Source organism: Momordica charantia (assembly GCF_013281855.1).
Source record: "Momordica charantia cultivar OHB3-1 chromosome 11 unlocalized genomic scaffold, Mcharantia_2.0 BLBB01000011.1, whole genome shotgun sequence".
Lineage (NCBI taxonomy): Eukaryota > Viridiplantae > Streptophyta > Magnoliopsida > Cucurbitales > Cucurbitaceae > Momordica > Momordica charantia.
The window spans coordinates 7290657-7312463 of NW_028275159.1; the positions used below are offsets into that span (position 1 = coordinate 7290657).

At 33.6% G+C, this 21807-nt stretch overlaps 3 protein-coding genes across 4 annotated transcripts; 2 read left to right on the forward strand and 1 right to left on the reverse strand.

Annotated features, from left to right (window-relative positions):
• Positions 1 to 2611: 2611 nt before the first annotated feature.
• On the reverse strand, positions 2612 to 5282 carry LOC111010319 (mediator-associated protein). Its single transcript, XM_022283674.2, has 5 exons — positions 5143 to 5282; positions 4613 to 4776; positions 4363 to 4441; positions 4158 to 4241; positions 2612 to 3181 (listed from the first exon to the last, which is right to left on the reverse strand). The coding sequence occupies exons 2-5, from the start codon at positions 4754 to 4756 to the stop codon at positions 2769 to 2771; spliced, it is 720 nt and encodes a 239-aa protein (XP_022139366.1). The 5' UTR covers positions 4757 to 4776; positions 5143 to 5282; the 3' UTR covers positions 2612 to 2768.
• A 1110-nt stretch (positions 5283 to 6392) lies between these two features.
• Positions 6393 to 17906, forward strand: LOC111010386 (ARM repeat superfamily protein). Of its 2 annotated transcripts, none has more exons than XR_015788892.1 (17): positions 6393 to 6638; positions 6738 to 6801; positions 6923 to 7031; positions 7388 to 7450; positions 7604 to 7707; positions 8291 to 8357; positions 8475 to 8546; positions 8773 to 8934; positions 9549 to 9622; positions 9718 to 9815; positions 10448 to 10555; positions 12556 to 12653; positions 14156 to 14293; positions 14942 to 14989; positions 15150 to 15252; positions 15907 to 16021; positions 16923 to 16947. XR_015788892.1 is itself a non-coding variant. In XM_022283771.2 (17 exons), the coding sequence occupies exons 1-17, from the start codon at positions 6569 to 6571 to the stop codon at positions 17654 to 17656; spliced, it is 1578 nt and encodes a 525-aa protein (XP_022139463.1). In that variant the 5' UTR covers positions 6395 to 6568; the 3' UTR covers positions 17657 to 17906. The 2 variants fall into 2 exon arrangements, 1 of the variants encoding a protein (XP_022139463.1); XM_022283771.2 differs by lacking the exon at positions 15150 to 15252 and adding an exon at positions 17570 to 17906 and having other exon boundaries at positions 6395 to 6638; positions 16923 to 17023.
• A 1178-nt stretch (positions 17907 to 19084) lies between these two features.
• Positions 19085 to 21773, forward strand: PRPS20 (chloroplast 30S ribosomal protein S20). Its single transcript, XM_022283916.2, has 3 exons — positions 19085 to 19350; positions 19478 to 19644; positions 21377 to 21773. The coding sequence occupies exons 1-3, from the start codon at positions 19194 to 19196 to the stop codon at positions 21605 to 21607; spliced, it is 555 nt and encodes a 184-aa protein (XP_022139608.1). The 5' UTR covers positions 19085 to 19193; the 3' UTR covers positions 21608 to 21773.
• The last annotated feature ends 34 nt before the right edge of the window (positions 21774 to 21807 follow it).

Genomic DNA, 21807 nt, shown 5'->3' on the forward strand with positions numbered 1-21807 from the left:
ATTGACATTTTATATATTTTTTAAGTGCTCTACTTCAAAATTAATTTGGTTTAATATACTAAAGTCATTTCTAGCTAACGAACTTGTTTCAAAAAAGGAAAAAAAAATTATAGCTATAACGACCGGTTACGATTTCAAAATCAATTGATTCGATCCTCCACTTTTATAATTGTTGAATTAAAAAATGTTTAATGTATTAAAAATTTCTAATCTTTCTAATCTACATTAAAAAAAAACTTTTGAAATTCTAACTAAAATTTGAGAACTATAAAAAAAAATAGTTTTTTTTACCAAATTACATGTTTGTCCACATCTAATTCGGGTACTCTTAAAAATTGGGTTTATGTAAGTTTACTAAAATTTCAAGGTTGTGTCCGTACATCCAATTCTTGTACTCTTAAAAATTTCTAACTTTAAGTTCTTAAATTTTCAATTGGTTAGTTTATATCTTCATGTCGATGTGACGTACTAACTGTTTTATTTAGGGTTTGTTTGAAAACGATATTTATTTCTGGTTTTCTTGTTTCCTGTTTTTAGTTTTTAGTTTATTAAAATAAAACCATATTTGTTTGATAATTTTTTTTGTTTTTTTAAATAAAAAACCAAAAATATATGGGAAACGTTTTTAGTTTTCTGTTTTTTAAAAGTTAGAAAATTGAAAATATATTTTAGAGAAAAAAAAATTATATATAAAGTAGATAAAACAATGGTGTGGGACGGGAGTAAAATATACTCTCTCATTTTTGTGTTCGTGAAGATTTATAGTCCAGCATTTCAATTTTGTTCTTCTGTTCGGGAATCGAGATCCAATTAAAGAATCGGGGACGTGGATATTCGCAGAAAAATTACTGATTTTGTAATTAATTTTAATTATTTTTGAAATTTAAAAAATAAAAAAATATAATAAATATATTAGAATTATTATTTATTAATATAAATAACTAATTTTAAAAATATTTAATATTATATTCACAATTTAGTAAATATGTTAATAAATTATATATTAATTATTTGAAAAATGGAATCGAGGAGGGTTAGAGACATCCATTGAAAGTTCATCATATTAGGTGTCCAAGTGTGTTGACGCCTTGCATTAAAATACGCTTAAACCTTAAAAGACGAGAACACAATCTTTAAAAAATTTAAAAATCTATTAAAGACTTATAATAACCAATACTTTACTGTTATATTTTTTTACCCTTAACTTTCACACCAAGAAAACGTTTAAGAAATAACTTAAAACTTTTTATCTAGTTTGGAATTGGAATGATTTAAAATAAATATAATTAGATTTCTTTGTTCAAATATTTCTTAGAAAGGAAAAAAATTATTATTATAAGCTTTTAATCTTTAATTTATTAATTAAAAATTAAAACATGACAAAGTTAAATAAGTAATTTACTTTAAAAGTCTTTAAAATCTAGTTAAAGTTCTGAAGATTTTTTTTTTTAAAATGAAAATACGATTTGAAATCAAATAATTTTATTTTCGTGTAATAACATACAATGGAATACATTTGAAACTCGTCCCCATTCAAAATTTCTCAAAACTCTTAGCACCAGGCAGTATATGAAAAAGAAGAATTATGTTAACATTATAAATTTGTTGTTTTTCTTTTCTTTTCTTTTTTTTTTCTTTTCATTTTTTGGTACTTTGTGTTTTGAATTCCAAAGTACAATAATAGAGAGACCATTTAATTGGGAGTTGAATTAGGTCAGGAGGGAAATTAAAAACAAAACAATTAGTTCACATGGTGATTGGATTTGATTTTGATCTATATTGGTAGCCTTTTGGACCTTCACAAAAAGGCTACCACCCCTTAATTTGGAGGGCCTCCCCTCCCCCACTTCTTTTTTTTTCTTCTTATTTTGTTTCTCTCTCATCCTCTTTTTCTCTCTCTACCCTAAATAATACCATGGTTCTAAATATCGGTCGACACGTCGACATTTCCATCGACATATCTATATCCATCGACATCATCGATATGAGGGGTGAATCGACATTTTCATCATAGTACAAAAAAATCGACAAAATATGAAAAATATCAACAAAATGTCACTAATATATATATAATATTAATATTAATTATTTTTAACTAATTTAGAAATGAAAAAATGTTTATTTGTTCATTTAAATATTTTTTAATTTTTCTAACTTTTACAGAAATATTCATCGATATCAACATTTTATCGTCATTTTCATCGACATTGATATTTAAAAGCTTGAATAATACTATGTAATATCCTACACCATGTCCTTTCCATGCCAATAATATTTTTCCCTCCCTCTTCTCTTACCAGAAACTCGAAACAATAGGTTATAAACTTTCTCGGGTTATTCTATGTTTCATCTTATAAAATACCGATTCAATTTTTAAACTTTATAACGTTTATTTAGTCGGTGAACTTTAATTTATTGTGTTATTTTATAAATGAGTGAAAAGATATAACATCTAACTCTACAGATGTAAGTAATGTTTTGACCTTATTTAGATCCTGTCCCTTTACTTTTCATGAAACTCGATGACCATTAAGCCAATTCAGAAAGTTAATTTGAAGTACGTGTAAAAATGCCATAAATCATTGGGAAATTGGATTTTGGACCTTAAAGCTGACGAGAGAAAGAGAGAGAACTTCCCATGACATAAAATTGCTGCTCCAAAATTCAATCCAAACAAGGAAAAGAATGGGAAATAAGAGTATGGACATACTTTAGTAACCTGTCAAAACATAATGGATACTTCCAGTTTGCAGAAAGCCTCATTTCTTTTACCTTTTTGTTTTACCTTCGCTAGATTGCCCGGAGGCCCCTGAAAAAGTTACTGCACTATGACTACGTCCCAAATTCTGAGTCGACCGGTCGGTCGATCTACTAGGTTCATGTGCGTGTTTTCTTTTCGATGAATCCTTTTTCAAATGATCTTTGGACTCGGAAGGTTCCGGTTCCCGTTTTCGACTTGAAGGCTTTGATGGTTCCTCATATTCAGACACTGAACTCCTTGGTTTACTAGAGCTTGTTCTTCTACTGCTCGAGTGTGGAGTTCGGGATGTAGTTTGACGAGAAGATGTGGTCAACGAAATTCCAGAAGATTTCTGAAACGCTGATTTCATAGCTGTGGCCTGTTCGAGTTCTTCAGGTTCTGGATAATGCACGAGAGATATCCGCCGGGAAATCTTTCCAACTTCAAGGATATAAGAACAGAATCACAAAATGGAAACAATTTTATCAAATAAAGCATGGTAAAGCTACTCATACAATAAGGACCATGCCACTAGAATATTATGATGTGATGTGAACAAACATCAAGAGACAATTGGACTTGAATTGAGATGAACAACATTGTTCGTTCTCGTTCCGAAACATTTAGGCATGCAGAAAGTTTTTTTATTTATGAAAAACCAAGCTTTTCATTGACACAAATGAAAAAAGAAAGCTTAGAAAAGGGCATAAAAAAAAGCTCTATTAGAGGCACACCTAAAGAAAGGGGCTCCAACCAACAAGGAACACCTAACTCATAGTTACAAGAGAATTCATAAAATGACCACGCAAGGAAGTATTAAATCTAATAAGCTCCAAAAGATACTCTTTGGATCTCTCCACCCTTAAAGATTCCATTATTTTTCTTGATCTATATCTCCCACAAAATCGGACAGAAACAAGCCTACCAAAAAAACATCTTTCCTTATCCCGAAAATGAGGGAACAACAAAACCTCCTCCATTGGAGCCTAGCAGAAAGTTGAATCTAATGTTTGAGTATCGCAGCTGACAAATAAAATTTTAAGACAGAACCAGCAACGACAGATGCTGATGACATAAGGAGATTAAAAGTTCGTCAACTATACGGTCATGTGAAAACATACAGAATTAGATTTAGCTCGGGACAAAGGAGAAGCTAGAAATCTAGACGCTACTGTTATTAGTGTTAAAAGTGAAACTACAATGCCCTAAATCCTAATATAAAATATAGGGACTCTCAAACTGTAGCACGAATGGAGTTTACAACTGAAAAAGCGCAAGTACCACCAAGTATAACAAGAAAAAGGGCAGAGAGAATGTAGCTGCAATGGAGAGACTGATACTACTGGCATGTGAAGTAAAAGTGAAACAAAATCAGAATATAGATAAATTTGTTAGAATAGAAATAGGAGGCATTTACCTAACTTGGTGTCTGATGAAGATGGTAGAAAAACAGAAGCCTCGGGTTCTTGAGCCACACAGCTGACCACATCATACGATTTTCCTTTTGACGGTAACAAATAATACATTGAAAATATTGTAAGAAAAGGAACAGAATAGCTAAAGAAAATAATGTCGAGATCAGATTGTTGGCGTACAATAGCACCAAAAAAAATTATAATTACCAGATGAACCCTGAAAGCTGCCCAAATGTCCATCATGATGAAGTTGGAGAGAAAACTCTTGCCCATCAAAATCAGGGGGCTACAATAAAGAAAAAAATAAATCCTTTCCAAATTAAACACATGCAATGGCTGTACTGTAACAAACTACAATCTTGAAAGAAGGTACATTTTATGGGCTATTCTTTATTATATTTTCTCCCAAATTGCAGGTAGCTATTATGTTTTCAAGGATTAGTTTGTAGGATCTTACTTGATTAGCAGGCCATTGAATAAGCCAAAGCTCAGTGGAGTCAGACAAAGAGATATCAGCGAGCAATTCCCTATCGTCTTCCTCAAACTCTGGTGCGGGTTTGTATTCTTCTGCCCTTTTAAAAGCACCAAATTCGTTGCTCATACTGACAGCTAACTAAGTCCCTACGCTAGCAAATAGCAAAGCAACACTTCAATATCCAATAAGGGAATGAAAGACGATTGCAAAAGAATGAAACCAATCGATAACTCCATTTGGGCATTTCGTCGAACAATTCACGCGCACTGCTACTTCATTCAAATATCTCTTTTTAATGCTCGTGCGTTCCGGTGAGAGCAAAAAGAGAGACAAAAGAAAAAAAAAAGTAACTCCTGTAGCACAAGCTTAGTTCCCATATGAATAACAGCAAACTAACGTAATTCTTTCACTTTGGTTTAAATTCAGCTGAAAAATATAGATGGGTAACAAAATACCCAACGAGGTAGTCCAGAGAAAGCCGAATGAGGGGAAAAAGGGAAGAAAAACTTTACCTTTGGCCAGTGGAAACCGAAAACAGAAGACCAGTTTGAACGGAGAGTGATGAACTATTGCTAAGAAGAAACAGAACGAGAGTTGAGAGACTCGCGACTAGGTTTTGTTGTGAGAGGAGAACAACTTGGGCCCTCTGCGGGTCCGGGGTCGGGTATTCGGGTATACTCCTTAAATATGGGTAAATCCGAGATATTTTTTTTTTCTTAAATATGTTTAATTCAGCTGCAGAATTAAACATATCAAAGATATTATTATTTTTTTTCCTCCGAAAAAAAGATATTATTTTTTTTGGCACGTGTATGGTAAAATGTAGAAGGAAAAAAAATACGTTAAAATATTTTTTTAATTGCATTTGTATGATCTCTTCCTTGTATTTTAGCTCTTAAAATTTGCTGTCTAAATAATATTTCCATCCTCCTACTTTTAGTTTTAGTTCAAGTTAGTATTTGTATTTTTAAAAATCTATTTTAATCTTTGTATTTTAAATTTTTGTTCATTTTAATGACTGTATTTTTATAATGTTCATTGACGCTCGTATTTTTAATGAATTATTATATTGGTTAATTCATTTTCATTTTCATCTTATTTTTTAACTCACAATTTTAGTATCAAATTTCTTAAAATATATTCATAAATTTGTATTATGAAATTTCTATTGTGTATAAATTTTTACAAATAGAGATCAAATTGTTCGAAAAAAAATAGACATTTTAGAAGTATAATAATTAAAATGAACAAAAATTGAAAAGTAAATAATCAAAATGAACAAAATTAAAAAATAAAGAGACGAAAATAGTAGCTAAACATAAAATTTTATATCAACAAAATGGAAGTTACGTCAACAACACGATATACATAGGTGTTTTTCAAATATAGCATAAAGTTTAAAATGTTACAAAAACAACCCAATTCAATAAATGAAATGTAATGTAAATATATTAAAAATAACCAATGTTATACTGCATATATATATAAATACATATTTTGTCTTATATTATTTCATATGTCAATTATCGTCAACTTAGGTTCGTTTTCGCTATCTACTCAGGAGTGTTTTATATATTGAATTAGGTCGAAATTAATATATCTTTAACTAAAATGTAAATGTATAAACCTCTTAATAGTAATTAACGATTAATATCGGAGGATTAGTCAATTATCATTGAGTTGTTGTTTAATTGTATTTAAAGAAAAGAATGATAAAAGCCTATTTAGGGATAAAGTTTGATTTGATTTTGATTTTTTTTTGTTAAATTGTAATATTAACTGTTACGTGACACGAACAGTTTTAGGGCGGCGACTTCCATCCGCCGCTCGAATGTGACAATTCCAGAACCGAGAACCGACTGAAGATTATACTCCAAACACTCCCACGATTCTCCTTTTTCATTTTCACTTTCACAGCAAAACTCCGTGAGCAGAACAATGGAGGAATTTGCAGTGGATGATCCCACTCAACTGCTCGAAGCAGCTGCGGACTTCGCAAGCTACCCCGGTTAACTCCATGATATAGAAATTCAACTTCAATTTATATATATTATACTCAAAAAATGCATCAGAATCTGATTCTATTAAGCATTTCCCCTTCGCACAGGTGTTCGGACTGATGCCTCGGTGAAGGAATTTCTCGACCGTTTTCCTCTCCCCGTCATCATCAAGTACGAAAATCTTAGCATATCTTGTTTGATCGACTGTTTTTGAGCTGTTGTGTTATGTTTACTGTCATTGCTATGTTTTTCTGTATTGTCTGTGACTTGGGTTGGTGTTCACTTCTGCAAGTGCTTTACAAACAAAAGCAGAAACTCCTGGTCTGGAAAACACGTTGGTTGCTTGTCTCGACAGGATATTCAAAACCAAATATGGTGCTTCCTTTATCCCACATTTTATGGTATTGGACACTTTCCTTGTACTATTACTCATGTTTGGGACGTGCTCAATTTTCTGATACTATAGAGGGTGCCGTGGCGGCGGATTTTTGGATGTTTATTTTTATTTTTTAAATATTAATCATGTGTTAATGGGTCAGTTGGATTGAGTATAAATTCAGTGGAGATCACTCTACTTGGGTTCAAGTGCAATACCGTTTCATTATTCTTCTTCTTTTATCTTGTACTTTTGACTACATGAGGCTAGTCCATACTGTCAATTGTGTTCTATCCATGGCCAGTCGTATTAGGATCCTTTGACGGCCTTATGGTAGTTGTATTAATTGTTTATATTTCCCTCTTCCTCGCCTGCTTGCAGCCTTTTATACAGGTTGGACTGCGAGCAGATTCTCAAACAGTTAGAGATCTAGCTTGTAAAACGGTAGGTATTCGTATGCCATTATTTAGTGCAACTAGTTATCCTTGTTTCTCGTCAATTAATTTTCCCTTTCTTTCTGAACTTCATTTGTTTGTTATCACTGTGCAAGTTATAATCATTTGTATTCCTAATCTAAGAGTTGAATATTTTCTTCAGGTCACTTTCCTTTTAGAGGAGTCTGATAATGATGCGGTTTTGGCCATACAACTAATTATTGACTATGGAATTTATCCACTTTTGCTCGAGTGCCTTCTGAATGGGTAAGAACACATGCTGGTGATTGTGTATTAAGTTTATAAATGTTATTGAGCTTTGGATGGTATTGGGATCGTGTTATGTATGTGCATGTTTTTAATTAAGTACTTATTGTTCATATAGTTTTTTCTACTTAAACCTTTTCTACAAATGTATTGAGACTATAAATAGAATAGCTGTCTTGAATCATTAAAGAATTATTGTATTATGCAAACAATATTCTCTTCTCTCATTCCTGTACCTTACACACGTTTTTTTCTTAATTTCTACAGAACTATTATATAATTGAGTTATATGATTGACAACCCTAGGGATTTGATGTCAACCCCCTTTCCCTCGTCTTCTTTGTGTTAAGCAGCATTTAGCTGATAAAACCATAAAACTCCTAAGCAATATATATCTAATTAGAGCCATGAATAATGGAGCAAATGATGTTGTTCTCTGCATGCTCCATATTGAGTTTATTAATTTCAAAATAAAGGAAGAACAACTTTCAGCTCTTCGTAGATTCAAGATATGAGTCTATATATTTAATCTGTTTTTAGCTTGGAGTGGGGGTACACCTGAGGTTGTCATTATTTTTTGTAGTAATGAACAAGTTGCTAACTCATCAATGGATGCAATAAAGAAATTGGCTGCATTTCCAAAGGGAATGGTACGTATACTATACAAATAGCTGTTAATTATCTGCTCTTTCTGGTTTTAAATTGTCCTACATGTTGTTACAATAGATATTTTGTGCCAGAACTGACTGCAATTTATTGCTCTGTAGGAAGTTATCTTCCCAACAAATGAAACGGAAGCAACTCACCTAGGAACTCTAGCTTCAACATGTTCATCTCTGGTATTGTAGTGGGCACTATGACTTTGAGATGTATACATTTATTGGGTAGCATTTAAACTTGGTGAATATCATTTTTTGCGAAATTTGTTTCAATCATGTTTTCTTTTGCTAGAGATTATGTTTATTCATTCTCTTTTTAGCTCCATTACTTAGAAGAATCTCCCACTTGCAGTTTAGTTGCTAGTGATTTGTGCTTCTGTTTCTTATTGAAGTTAAAAATTTGCAGGGAAGAGTTCGAGTTATGGCACTGGTAGTGAAACTATTTTCTGTTTCTAGATCTGTGGCATCAGCAATATACAATTCAAATTTACTAAATCTACTGGAAAGTGAAATCAACAACTCAAATGACACACTTGTAACTTTAAGCGTGTTGGAACTCTTGTACGAGGTTACTCTCTCTTACACCTCAACTTCTTGTTCACGAACATGTCTGTTGCCCCATCTCTTCTTCGTGTTGGTCTTGGTAGCATAATGGGAAACATACAAAAAAAATGGTGTTATAGATTGTGTTATCCCTTTAGGTTTTTTTAATGTTAGTATACTGGTACAAGCTGAGTTACTGCAATCTCAGTGACAGGATTCTTAGCATGAATCTGAGACAGACACGATTTTGATTGTCATGGCTAAAATGAACTGCCTGTCTGACTTCCTGGAATAAGTTAAGCAGTAAGATGGTAGTGGATTAGTGGTTTGATAATGCAAGAAAAACCATTATGGTTGATCATTGTAGATTACGTCAATGAAGGTGCATGGAAAATTTGAAGTATAACCACATGACACAGCACATTTTCAATCTCAAGATTGGGTTTATAGAACTATGTCCAGGATTTTACTTTATGACTCTAATATGCATGAAAGGGCGCATCATCATGAGTTATTCTTTGCTTCTTTTGTTCTTCACTTGTTATATCATACCATCTTTAAACCTCTCATTCTGATATATTGGTTTTTCATTTTTATGCAATTTGTAACATATTTTTGTTATATCTCCAATTGATGAAGTTAGTGGAGATTGAACATGGTACAAAGTTCTTGCCAAGGACCAGCATTCTCCAACTACTAAGTTCTATAATCAGGTTTTCATTGAAAGAATTATAAATTTCAGTTATACAAGCAAATGGTCCGACTCTGTACGGTGATGGTGTTCATAATTTTTTGTTGTTTATTGCAGCAACTCATCAACGGAGTCTATCTTAAGGTCAAGAGCAATGGTCATCAGTGGAAGACTTCTATCAAAAGAGAATATGTACTTGCTTGTAGATGAATCTTGTAAGAAATAAGTTGACTTTCTGAACATTTTATTGACCTGTAACGCTGCATCATCATCTGATTTGAAGTTCTTTAAGAATTAGATAAGGCACGAATAAGAATAAATTTGCCAAATGTCTCACATGGCAAACCTTTTTTCATTGAGCATTTTTGGGACACCCATATTCCATAGGACCTATCGACTGTCGTTACTCTTTTAAGCGCCATTGGTGTAACTATATGTGTAGATCATGAAGTTCATGTTCTATAAGTGACCTATATGGAAGGAATTACACGCCTTCTATCATAATTTCAATTGAGGTTTTGCACAAATATCATTCAGATGAAAGCTACAAAATTTGTGCAAGGTTGGGTGAAAACTTGCATAAACAATGTCCAAAGCCAGGTTATGAGTTGGATCATTTCATTTCACTTCACAAGTAAAAGTTTTCAAGACTTAGTGCCTTCCACTGTTGATTTTCATGCCTTAAAAAAAAAATGAAAATTACTTGAGATATTAGCACCTCTTATTGATTTTGTTAAAGCAGTTGACAATAATCCATAATCATAACATACTGGTGACCCTATTGCCTAATTTATAGTATTCTGGATGACAAAATTCTTTGACGGTGTTTTGCTTTTTATATTCTCAGGCGTAAGGATTCTAATATCTGCTATAGATGAAGCTCTTGGGTCATCAGAAGGTCAAGATGTAAATGTATGTGAATCTGCATTTGAAGCACTGGGTCAAATAGGGTCAAGTAAGTGTAGCCACTGCCACTTGTAGTCTAAGATATGTCTATTTAATATGAGCAACTCTGATTGTGATTTATATTACCATATCTTCTTTTAGAGAGAGAGAGAGTGCAACTGGAGTTGCAATTTTATGTACTTGCAAATGCATGAAGACTAGTGTATATCCAGGAAAATAAACCTTGAACTCTTTAAAACATGTTAAGTGTTATCTTGTTTTTGTTTATTTATTTATTTTTTTTAACACAAAATTATGAACTTGAAAACTAGTATATGGCCACAAATACAAGTATTGGATGCAAACCATTGGCATTCTTTTAATGAAGAATATCTTCTATGATCAGATTTTAACTGTCATATAGAGAACTTACAGTAACCATTGAGGTGTCTACTTTGCAGTAGGCGCTCGTAATAGATATAATTTAGGAACTTTTCTTTGAGGTCCTAACATGTATGGAGGTTTCCATTTGGTTATGTGGAATATTGGTACCTGACCCGAGGAGTTTGTATATATGGGAATGGGGAACTTGTGGAAAAGGGATTGCATCTCTCCTTGTGAAATGATTGTTCCATTGGAACACGAGGCACATAAGGTACAATGTCATAACAACGGAGTACATACTTTTTTCTGGGGTTCAGTCTTCTGCTATGTCTGGCGTGAGGAAATGCTAGTTTCAAAATTCCTTGGAAATTTACTTTTTTGGTTAGAGGGATTTGCCGCTTGAGAATATTTATTTTGTGGTGGGAAATGGGGCAAATCTGAGCTGCTGGAAGGAGCCCTGGTGTGGCAGTGGACTTAATCCTGATACTTCTATTGCTGATTGCTGGATAGCAATCTGAATTTATGGAACGTCAACCAAAGGAACATGAATGTGGAAGAGGCCATTGAGTGGGGTCTTCTGATGTATAAGTTGGAAAGGTGTCACTAACCTGAAAGAATGCCAAAAGCTGGAAGGGTGATTCTTCAGGCTCTTTTTCTTCCTTTGTGGATTTTTTTTCCTCAGATTTCTGCACAGTAATTTGGAATAAAAATTATCCTAAGAAGATAGAAGTCTTCCTTTAAAGTCTTATGCTGAGAGGGTTCAATACTCATGCCAAAACTCAAGGTAGAAATCTAACCTCCTTTCCCCTAATTGGTGCAGCCTGTATGATAGGACACAGGATTGTGGACCATTTGTTCTTTTGGTGCCCTTCGAATCAAGCACCTGATTATTTTTTGCCTGAACTTAGGTTTTCCTTGGAGGATCGACATCTTTCTTTCTTTATTTTTGTGTGGCGATCTCCTAAATAAGAAGGCTAAAATCCTTTGGACTGGATCAACTGTGTTGGTAGTGTGGGGAATAGAATAACCTTCCAAGAAATGGAAAGAGATTTGAATTATTGTAGGATCTTTCTGTTTTTGTTACCTCTACATCGAGTAATATGGGCAGGTTTTCCTTTATTTATTTATCTATTATTGGTATTTCTAACTATGTTCTTTCTTTAATTTGAGCCAATTGGAGGAATTTTTTCTATTCCTCTTGGCTATGGTTTTGTCATGAATTAATTCCATTAAAATCATTTGTTTCTTAAGAAAATGTATGAGCTTATAATTAGGTTTACTTTTGGAACTGCGTAATCTCAATCTGAACAAGATGTTGCATGTGGACCTCAACCTTTATATGGAGAATACTCGTAGCTTTTTATTGTTTCTGGTCTTTACCATTTTATGGATGATGGAAAGATACTTTAGATGTAAACTGGAACAGTTAAATTTTAAAAAATACTTATAATGGTGTTTTTTTTTTTTGTTAATGTGAGATGTGGCACAAGTGCAAATATGAATTATCCTTGAACAAAATACACTTGATCACTGTTTGATTTGTACTAACCTCCCGAAACATTCTAAGCGACCTATTGGTTTGTGAAACTAAGGTGTTTTGCATCATCATGAAACTTTATTTAGATCTTTATAAGCATGTAATCCCCCAAAGCCAACATGTAAAGATCCAATTTCTGTTTCTCTCAGCTAATCGGGGAGCTACTTTACTGCTGTCAAGTTTCTCAACTTGTGTGAAGCTTTTAATTCATGCAGCATTTGATCGGCATGAACATGGTAAACAGCTGGTAAGTAGTTTTTAACTCTTTGGTTTATGTTTTTTTTGCTTTCTCCTCACCTCCTTTTCTCATTGATTAAACCACTAGGTATGGTAAGTATATGGTGAAAAGCTAGGTGTTTCAGCTAGCATTGTAAACGATTGAATTTGGATAAGTCATAAGCCCTTGAAACTAAATGTTGCTAGGATGAGAAAGTTCTATGGTGAAGTTCTTGCAAGGAATATAAATTGGGAGAGTAGAGTGAGATAACATTTTCAATAATGATAAAAATAGAATAGTGATATTTTTCCTATAATGCTATGATATTGACAGCAAATATGAAATTCAGAATAATTTTTTGGATTGTGAGGTTGTAAATTTTGGTATTCACTTTTTCTCTTGTTAATTTACTTCTAAAAAACATTCATTATTTTATCCCCGAAGGGGGTGGCCACGTTGGCAAGAACTTGGGGTCTTTTGGTCACACCATCTCAGAGGTCTCAAGTTCGAACCTTCAAGTGAGATTTATACACAAAAAAAAAAAAAAAAAAAAAAAAAAAAAAATCCTTGATATCTTCTGGGTTGGGTTTGGGGCGAGCACAAGTGCGGTGCCCCTAGGTATAGGACCATTGCGTATTGGTACTTATCGAGTATAGAATAGATCTACTTCTTTTTGTTCCTACGAATAGAATAGAATTGTTCCATTATTACTAAAAGAATAGACCAAATATTAATCCTTTCACCAAGATAATCCCCTCAAAAGGGGCTCTAGTGCGTTGTAGATTCTTATCCAAGACTTGTATCATTTGATGATGTCGTAGGGGGGCGGCTTGATTGTGATACGGTCCAACCAATTGGGAGAGAATCAATCGATTCCTTTTCGGGAGCGATTCATCCTTCCCGAACGCCGAATGGGATAAGATAATTCGTACTATTATTTAGTATTTTCTTTTATTTAATTGAAGAAATAATTGGAAAATAAAACAGGGAGCGGTTATCAAAAAATAAAAGAAGTATTCATCCTTTTATATTTTCTGTAAAGCTTTCTCTTGGCATGGAAGGGGATATTGTTTTAAAAAGATGTTTGTGATTGTGAACTGGAATCTGCCATTGCCAACTATATATTAATGCTAGGTGAGAACCTACTAATATATGCATGTGGGTATTAAATTTTTGTCCGACATGTCGACATTTCCATCAACATTTTCATGTGTCCATGAATTCGACATCGATATTAGGGGTAAATCAATCTTTCATAATATTGTAAAAAATAATCAACAAGATATGAAAACTATTGCTAATATAGACATAATATTAATATTAATCATCTTTTTAACTTATTTAGAAATTGTGAAAGGTTTATTTGTTAACAATTTAAATTTTTTAATGATTTTTTTATTTTTATAACTTTATAAAAAATATTCATCGACATCGACATTTTATTAATATTTTCATCGACATTTTCTATCAACATTGACATTTGAAACTTTGGGTACCTACTATATCTTGCTTATATTTTCAACTCAATACAGGCAGCCATGCATGCTCTTGGCAATATCTGTGGAGAAACCCGATCTGAGAATGATATTATGCTGAATGATATGGCAGAAGAAAATTTGCGGGACTTGATGTATCAAATTGCATCCAGAAGTTCAAAAATTATGCCATCAGTAAGTTAAGGATTTAGGGTTCATTTCTTTTGATAATGTTTTCCTGCTTTGGTATGCTTTATGTCTGAAGTAATTTGGAACTTGATATCTACTCTGCTTTAGTTGCAGAATACACATCACTCCATTTCAAACGAATCCTTCTGCACTTGCTGAGATTGAACATTCCTATGTTTCATTCCATGTTAGCGTTTAAAATGCTTAAGCTGTTAGTAATGGAGTCAGGTCCATACAGGTCAACAGGCTTCCAAATGTAACAGATTTATGAAACAAGAATTGTTGTTGGCTAATCACTAATGCACGTGAATTTAATTTGATTGCCAAGATGTATGGTGTTGGTGCTCCATAAATTATTTGGTTACCACTATCGTAAAGGTCTGTACTAGGAAGGAACTTTAGATGTATATCTTTTTTTTTTTTCTCTCTTTGAATAGGAAACCAAGACTTTAGATGACAGCAGTCATCAAGCATCAATTTTTTTAGTGTTCTGTTAGAGCGTCTGCAGGGAATCATTTTTTTCTCAATCAAGAATGCTTCAACCTGATTGTCCCATTTTCCTTATTTTAGCTTTAGCAAGCAGCAACTTTGACATTGTTTTTCATTTCTTTCGTGATTATAGTTTGTAAAAGTTTTAACGAGTTGCTATGGCAGGGCCTTTTTCTAGCTGTCCTTCAGCAGGACTCTGAGATTCGATTGGCGGTGAGTATTTGAGTCTTTTTTGTTGCCTTCGGGAATCCCTAATCTATTTGTTAATTGGCTTTCAAGGAGCTTGCTCTTAGTTTCTTAGAAAATTTTCCCTAAAAAGAAAATATGTAATGTCTGACAAGCCAATACTTTTTTTTTTTTTGATATCCATGAGTGTTCGGGCCAGCTTACGCGCACCTCAACTAATCTCACGGGACAACCGCTTGACCCTACAATATTTGGTGCCATAAAACACATAGGAATTACTAATTCCTAAGGTAGGTAGCCATCATGAGATTCTGACAAGCCAATACTTCAAGATGACATAAATTAAACGACCCTTGGATTTAAGAGTACATAAATTTAAAATTCATTTAGGTTATGTGCCTAAGCTTTTGTTACCTAATATCATTGGATTAGAAAATAGTCTTCGGTTTCAAACAGGGTGTGTCAAAAATGCTGCAAGGTGCAAGGTATTTTAATATCAAAAGAAAAAAGACCGTTCATGCTATGGACTGACGTGATTTATTATTTTCTTTTTTATTCTTGTGCGGAAGGAGTACTTTGCAATCCCCGTGTATGGACAATTAATATAGGACCATTTTTCAAAAAAAAAAAAAAAAGGTGAACGTAAGTGCTAAAAAAAGAGATGTGCACACATAGATGGGTGTATGTATGAAGATTTAGATATAGATATGTGGTGCTACACATTATCTCGTGCAAGATAGAGATGGCAAAAAATTCTGATGCTTAGAGAATAAATACCCCATTTAGACACACCCTAGATTCACATCTCGAGGGTTATATCTTAGTTCAGACAATATTCTTATCCTAGACTGAAACTATGTTGGTCCTAGCTCTCTATGCATCAAAGGTATCTAGCTTCCTATGTATTTAAATTTATGAGACATTGATATAAAATTTTTCTTCAGAGTTATAGAATGATAACTGGGTTGGTGGCTCGACCTTGGTGCCTTATGGAAATCTGCTCGAAACAAGAAATAATAAATATAGTGACTGATGCAAGTACTGAGACTACGAAAATAGGTATACACGTTTCCCTGTTGTGCATCCTTGTCCTAAGGTTGATAAGATATTCTGTGCATGATTGTTGTATTTGTATATGCATTAATAGAAATACTACTGCTGCGATGCAAGCATAGATCTTACTATTCTGACTATCTATCAATAGCAGTAATAATGCAAGCATACTCCTGCTCTTTCAGTGTTGCAATTTAGAGAGTATCTATTTCTTCAGCCATGATTTGATAGCCGTTGCTGTATGTAAATCTGCATTATTCGTTCAGTTGAATAGAATATCATTTTTGCCAACTCTTTTAAATGCATGCTACTGCTTCAAAAGAAATGTTGTAAGCATGTACAAAATAGGGTTAGTGTTGGCCTATACTCATGTTCGACATCCTTTCTTCAAAATTAATTTCAAAATTTTGCAAATCAACTTTACCCAGCTGTAATAACAGCTGTGCTGAACATATTGCCTTCTCCATCCTGTGAAAGCAACTTAAGAACTCCGCGTGATTTCAAACATGCAGTTGGTAATTACAATGCTCTTGTGATCAAGTCCTTTTTTTGGCTCTTGATTGATCGAAGACATTTATATAAATCATTTGCATTTATTTATGAATCATATCTTAATTCCTCACTGAAATTATTACAAAACGTTGCTGTGTATTACTACAGTCTGGTCTCATTTGTTTGGGTTAGATTTTTGTAGCGTGCAGCTACTTTCTGCGGTGCTCTTAAGGAGCGTCTTCCAGAAAGCATTTCACTCATAGATACATTTGAAAAAAATAAAAAATTGAATTCACTCCGCTTTTCTAAGATTCAACTTCTCATATGGGTTGACATGTAATCATGTAGATTCGGGCAATTTTTCCCTTATATCAGATGCTAATCCCAATCACATGGTTCTTTTTTCTTTTTGCAGGAATGGAAGCTAGATATAATTGTTGTATGGCTATCCACAAGGCCTTCATGTCTTCAACTAGGCTTACTGGCGATCCTGCCCTTGCAGGAATAGCTTCGAAGGTTAGATGTTGATCCAAATGAATTCATGTGCCCAAATATTTCATCCTTTTCTTGAACCTTTTCCTTTTCCAGGCAATTTATTCTATAGTAGTACCCATAGAAGTGCTGGGCTCCTGTCATGGGGGTCATATCTGATTGTTTTTTGAGAAGGAAATGTCTTTTTGATATAATATTTGCATACCTTTGTAATAATACCTTAAAATAGGGGGAGGGGGAGATAACTTATAGACCGGAAAACCAAAAAAGGGACAGAAAGATATCGTAACGGTGAAGAAATGCAACAAAAAAATCGCCTCCCCTCCTGTCAGAATTTGCTCTCTTGAAAAATTTCCCCACGTATAGGAGCCTTGTCTTGCTTAGTTACATACCCACTTACTACTACTACACATCCCTTTCTTGTCGTTACTCAATATCTGAAATGATGTTTTTGTCCATGTCTTCTAATTTGGTAGAAAAGCAGTGTGACATTCTTCTGTTTGAGTTCGTAAATTCAAACTTCGGGGCGGATATATACTCCGGCTAATGCTTAAACTGAATTGTCTGCAGTTGCAGGAAGCTGTTAGAAATGGTCCATATCTTACTAGGAGGAATTTTGAAACTCAACCAGCAGTTATGACAGCTGAGAGATTTTAAGAGCAGAGTAGGGTTCAAATGTAAGCAACCCTTTTATACAGTGGTTTGTAGGCAGACTCATCTTTGGTTTCAAGTTGATAGGTTAAAGAAGTCTTTTAAGATCCAAGGAGTTATGTGAAAATCATCTCTTGAATTGTGAGTTCACAGAAGTTGAAAAATGGAAAATGTTCTCCAAGGATTGTGTATAATGGTACTACTCTACTCTGTGGATAAAGACGAGTGAAATGGATGTCTAATGTTTACGAGTCCACTTTTCGTTTTGTTATCTACATTTTCTAAAATTGAAACCAATTTTTAAAGGAAAAAACTTCCCACCTTAAAGGTGAGGAGTATTGTATTGGCCCGATAAAAACCAGACAAGTGTTGGTTGTTGCTTTTTAAAATTATTTTATTAAATCTCCTAATCTCATCAAAATCTCTCCAAATCTTTTTTAATTCTTTTTTAGATTGGTTGGACTACTTTTCTCCCTTTTTTTCTCTCTCTGTATAACTTCTCACTCCCTTCTTTTTCTCTCATCTTCAATTTTCTTCTCAATTTGAAGAGTACTGTAACCTCATTTTTTCTATTGAAAAGTTGCGTAAATTGTATAATATTTCTCTTCCATTGTGTCATTTTTGCAGATGAATGTAATTTGAAGAAGTTTTAGGATATTTGATTAACGTTGTTACATCATTTTTCTCCCTTAACCCCAATCAATCTAAAAAAAGAATTCAAAGAGATAAAGAATTCAAAAAGATTTGGGGAGAGATTTTGATAGATTATGGAATTTAATAAAATAATTTAAAGAAACAACAACCAATTATTGTCTTGTTTTTATAGGGTCACGTGAGAGTAAGGAGTACAATACTCATCCGAGCGAAAGTAAAACTTGTTTTTGTTTTCAAATTGGGTATTTTTGCTAGAATGGTTCATAACATATTAAAGTATGCAATCAAAAATCAAATTTGTTATTAAAATATTGATTACAAAGAAATTATTTCACACATTACAAAGAAATTGTTTCACAGTCCTCAAGCTTACGAGATATAATAGAGGAAGGGTAATTGTAATAATTTTATGTTATGAAGTAAAACAAAACAAAACTCGAGAGATTATTATTCAATCCTAGTTTTCACATTTTTCATTTTAGCTTTTTACTATTAAATCATATTTCCAAAAAAAAAACAATAATAATAATTTCTTGAAGATTCTAAAATATTTTTAAAATTTCAGTTAAATTACGTAAAAGGATTAACAATAGATTAAATTTGTGGGTTTTGACTCAGAGATCGTAAGTTTATCTTATCTCCACGTATTTTATTAATAAAAAAGATAAAAGCTCAAAATTTAAAGATCATCCGAATAACATCCTATCGGGATTAAATTAAAGCGGAACCCGGATGGGGGTTATATAAAACTCGAATCCAAACAGCCAAAATAACAGAGGATAAAACGATACTCCAAAAAACTCTGCTTCCACTTCCATTCCAGTGGATAGCGCCAGCAAAGGTGCAAGAAGAGAACCACCATTCTTCAACCTCTGCAGCTTTCACAAAAATGGCGGCAGCTGCAATTACTTGCTTCTCTATCTCTTCTAAATTCAGAAATCTTTCTCTCAATGCTTCTTCCTCCTCTTTCCCCGCTTCCTCTTCCTCTTCAACCCTCAAATCTCTCACTTTCTCCTCCAATCTTTCATTCTGTGCCTTTTCCAATGGTAATTACTTATGGGTTTTGTTTTCCATCTTCTTCTAATCTAATTCGTGGTGGTTTCTGAAGACAATATAGAAATTATTTGAGGAAATAAGAAATTTGGGGTTTCTTTTTGTTCGTTTTTTGAGCAGGGTGTCTGTCGATGAGTGAAGCTCAGAGGCCACTTCGATACTCTGTTGTGTGCGAGGCGGCTCCTAAGAAAAAGGTTGATTCTGCTGCAAAGAGGGCTCGCCAGGCTGAGAAAAGGCGTATTTACAACAAAGCCCGGAAGTCTGAAATCAAAACCAGGATGAAGAAGGTACCTAATTTGATGGGTTTATTTGCACTGGAGTTTCGTTTTGGAATCCTGTCTGAATATGATGAAATCTCTCTCGTGAAATTGCAAATGGGTTGATAATGTGGAAAATTAAGTTTGGAGTTCTATGCTTCTTGGCTCTTACTTCAGAATTGATCTTATCTTTGATGGAGTATTTATAGTAGAAAGGCTATTGAAGTGAAACCAAACAGCCCAAGTCCCAACAGCTCCTCCCCTTCCCTAGAAACTTTATCTTTGCCTCTGGGAAATGGTGGAATTCTGTGTGGTTTTCATTTAGGAAATTTTTAAGTACCTTCAACAAACTGGGCTAATCAAGACTCAAGAGGTTAAGTACTTTTGTGTGTTCCTTAAGATAGAACTGACAGAAGTCATTACATTGAGTGTTGGAGACAAATGCCTGAAATGACTGTTCCTGAAAATGGAACGGATGAAATTTGTAAAATTAAGGGGTGCTTACTATTTTGTATTCAATATCAGTGGACTGTTGGCTGTATATTTTGTATGATTTTGTTTGATAAGGCCAATAATAGCTTCTTGGTTTGGATGCTTTGTAATAGGAAAATCTTAGTAGAAGTTCTTATTTATCAGAAATGGTTATCTTAAATGTTTGGATCTTCATTATTCTCTGTCATCAAAGCAAACAAACTAATAAGATTTTAGTTTTGATTTCAAATATATATTTATGGTATGGACTAGCAAACATCCTGACAGAATGATCAAATGCTCTCCTATCTTTCAACACTATAGTTTTGTCTCTCTTTTAACCAATTGGAAAGCTTTGTTGTAGCTCCATTGGTTTGGGATGCTTTCCCCTTTTGTATATCTTACATTTCATTGCATTAATGAAATCGTTTCTTCTCCAAATATATATATATGTGTGTGTGTGTGTGTGTATTATTGTCCAGTGGTAGATTGCTTTGGCACAATCCTTTATGATGGGCTTAGAGGTAGGTTTTTTTGCTGGTAAAGGCCAAATTTCTACTAATCATATATAGATGGTACCCTTGTTTTTTCAGCCTCTAACTCTCACAAAATTTTGAACTTATTCAAGACCATTAAGGTATTTGAATGGGCTGGGGCTGTGAATTTATTTAAATCTTTTGGTGATGGTATAGATCGTCCTTTGGCTCATTAGTTTTCCAAAATGAGAAGGAAAAAGAAAAGTCCTGAATTGGATTCACTTATGCAAATTCAGTCTAGACTCTAGAATATGGCGTAGGCATTTATATCTTACATAAACCATGAAATATTACAATTGCTCTGTCTCGGTATTGATTTATTAACTAGTGAAATGGGTAACATTCTTGCTTTTCTTTATTATCATTTGTTTATTTCTTGGTATCAAGAGAGGCGGAGTAGTAAGAAGGGGATTGAGGGTGATTCCCATTTATATCTAAGAATTCATCCTTTGCTTGTTGGAGCAAAAGAAAAGATTGACTTTTATTATTATGCTTCTCACTAGTATAACTTTCCTTTTTATATTGAATCTCCAAAGAGATGCTGCTGTCGGATGCATCGACTTGGTCTCTTTTCTATAGCTTTTATCTGCTAAAGGATGCAACTACGGCATAACCTTCATTTGCATTGCATAACTTCCATTCTCTGAGTCCTTGCTTTTGCATATTGTGAAGAAAAAGAAAAGATTTTCTGCTTCTTTCCAGAACTGGTTTAATTGTATACTTCTATGCTGATGCGACCTCTCATACAATCCCAGGTTTTGGAAGCTCTAGATGATCTCAAGAAGAAACCTGAAGCACAGTCAGAGGAAGTCCTTTCAATTGAGAAGCTCATTGCAGAGGCATACTCAGTGATCGACAAAGCCGTGAAAGTGGGAACATTGCACAGAAACACTGCTGCACGTCGGAAATCTCGACTTGCCAGAAGAAAGAAAGCCGTAGAAATCCACCATGGCTGGTACGCCCCTGCTTCACCTGCAGCTGCCTGATGTCGACGGGGTTGAGGAATGAATGGGAAGATCATTCTATTCTTTTTTGACGTAGATAATGGCAACTTTTTTCATTTTTCCATCATCTGTTTCTTTTATTTTTGTATTTAGTTCGGACCTTTTATAATTGAAGTTTTAATTCTATTGCATTTGCTCTTTGAAATGACATACTTCTAATTCTTGAAAATACAATAAGCATT

Bases quoted from the DNA above. Each gene is read 5' to 3' on its own strand.
- LOC111010319 (XM_022283674.2), bottom strand. From the start codon at position 4,756: ATGAGCAACGAATTTGGTGCTTTTAAAAGGGCAGAAGAATACAAACCC. The intron at 4,442-4,612 runs GTAAGATCCTAC...TCTTTATTGTAG, and splicing joins TTCAATGGCCTGCTAATCAA to CCCCCTGATTTTGATGGGCA. The intron at 4,242-4,362 runs GTAATTATAATT...TACCGTCAAAAG, and splicing joins CAGCTTTCAGGGTTCATCTG to GAAAATCGTATGATGTGGTC.
- LOC111010386 (XM_022283771.2), top strand. From the start codon at position 6,569: ATGGAGGAATTTGCAGTGGATGATCCCACTCAACTGCTCGAAGCAGCT. The intron at 6,639-6,737 runs GTTAACTCCATG...CCCTTCGCACAG, and splicing joins GGACTTCGCAAGCTACCCCG to GTGTTCGGACTGATGCCTCG. The intron at 6,802-6,922 runs GTACGAAAATCT...CACTTCTGCAAG, and splicing joins CCTCTCCCCGTCATCATCAA to TGCTTTACAAACAAAAGCAG.
- PRPS20 (XM_022283916.2), top strand. From the start codon at position 19,194: ATGGCGGCAGCTGCAATTACTTGCTTCTCTATCTCTTCTAAATTCAGA. The intron at 19,351-19,477 runs GTAATTACTTAT...TTTTTTGAGCAG, and splicing joins ATTCTGTGCCTTTTCCAATG to GGTGTCTGTCGATGAGTGAA. The intron at 19,645-21,376 runs GTACCTAATTTG...ATACAATCCCAG, and splicing joins TCAAAACCAGGATGAAGAAG to GTTTTGGAAGCTCTAGATGA.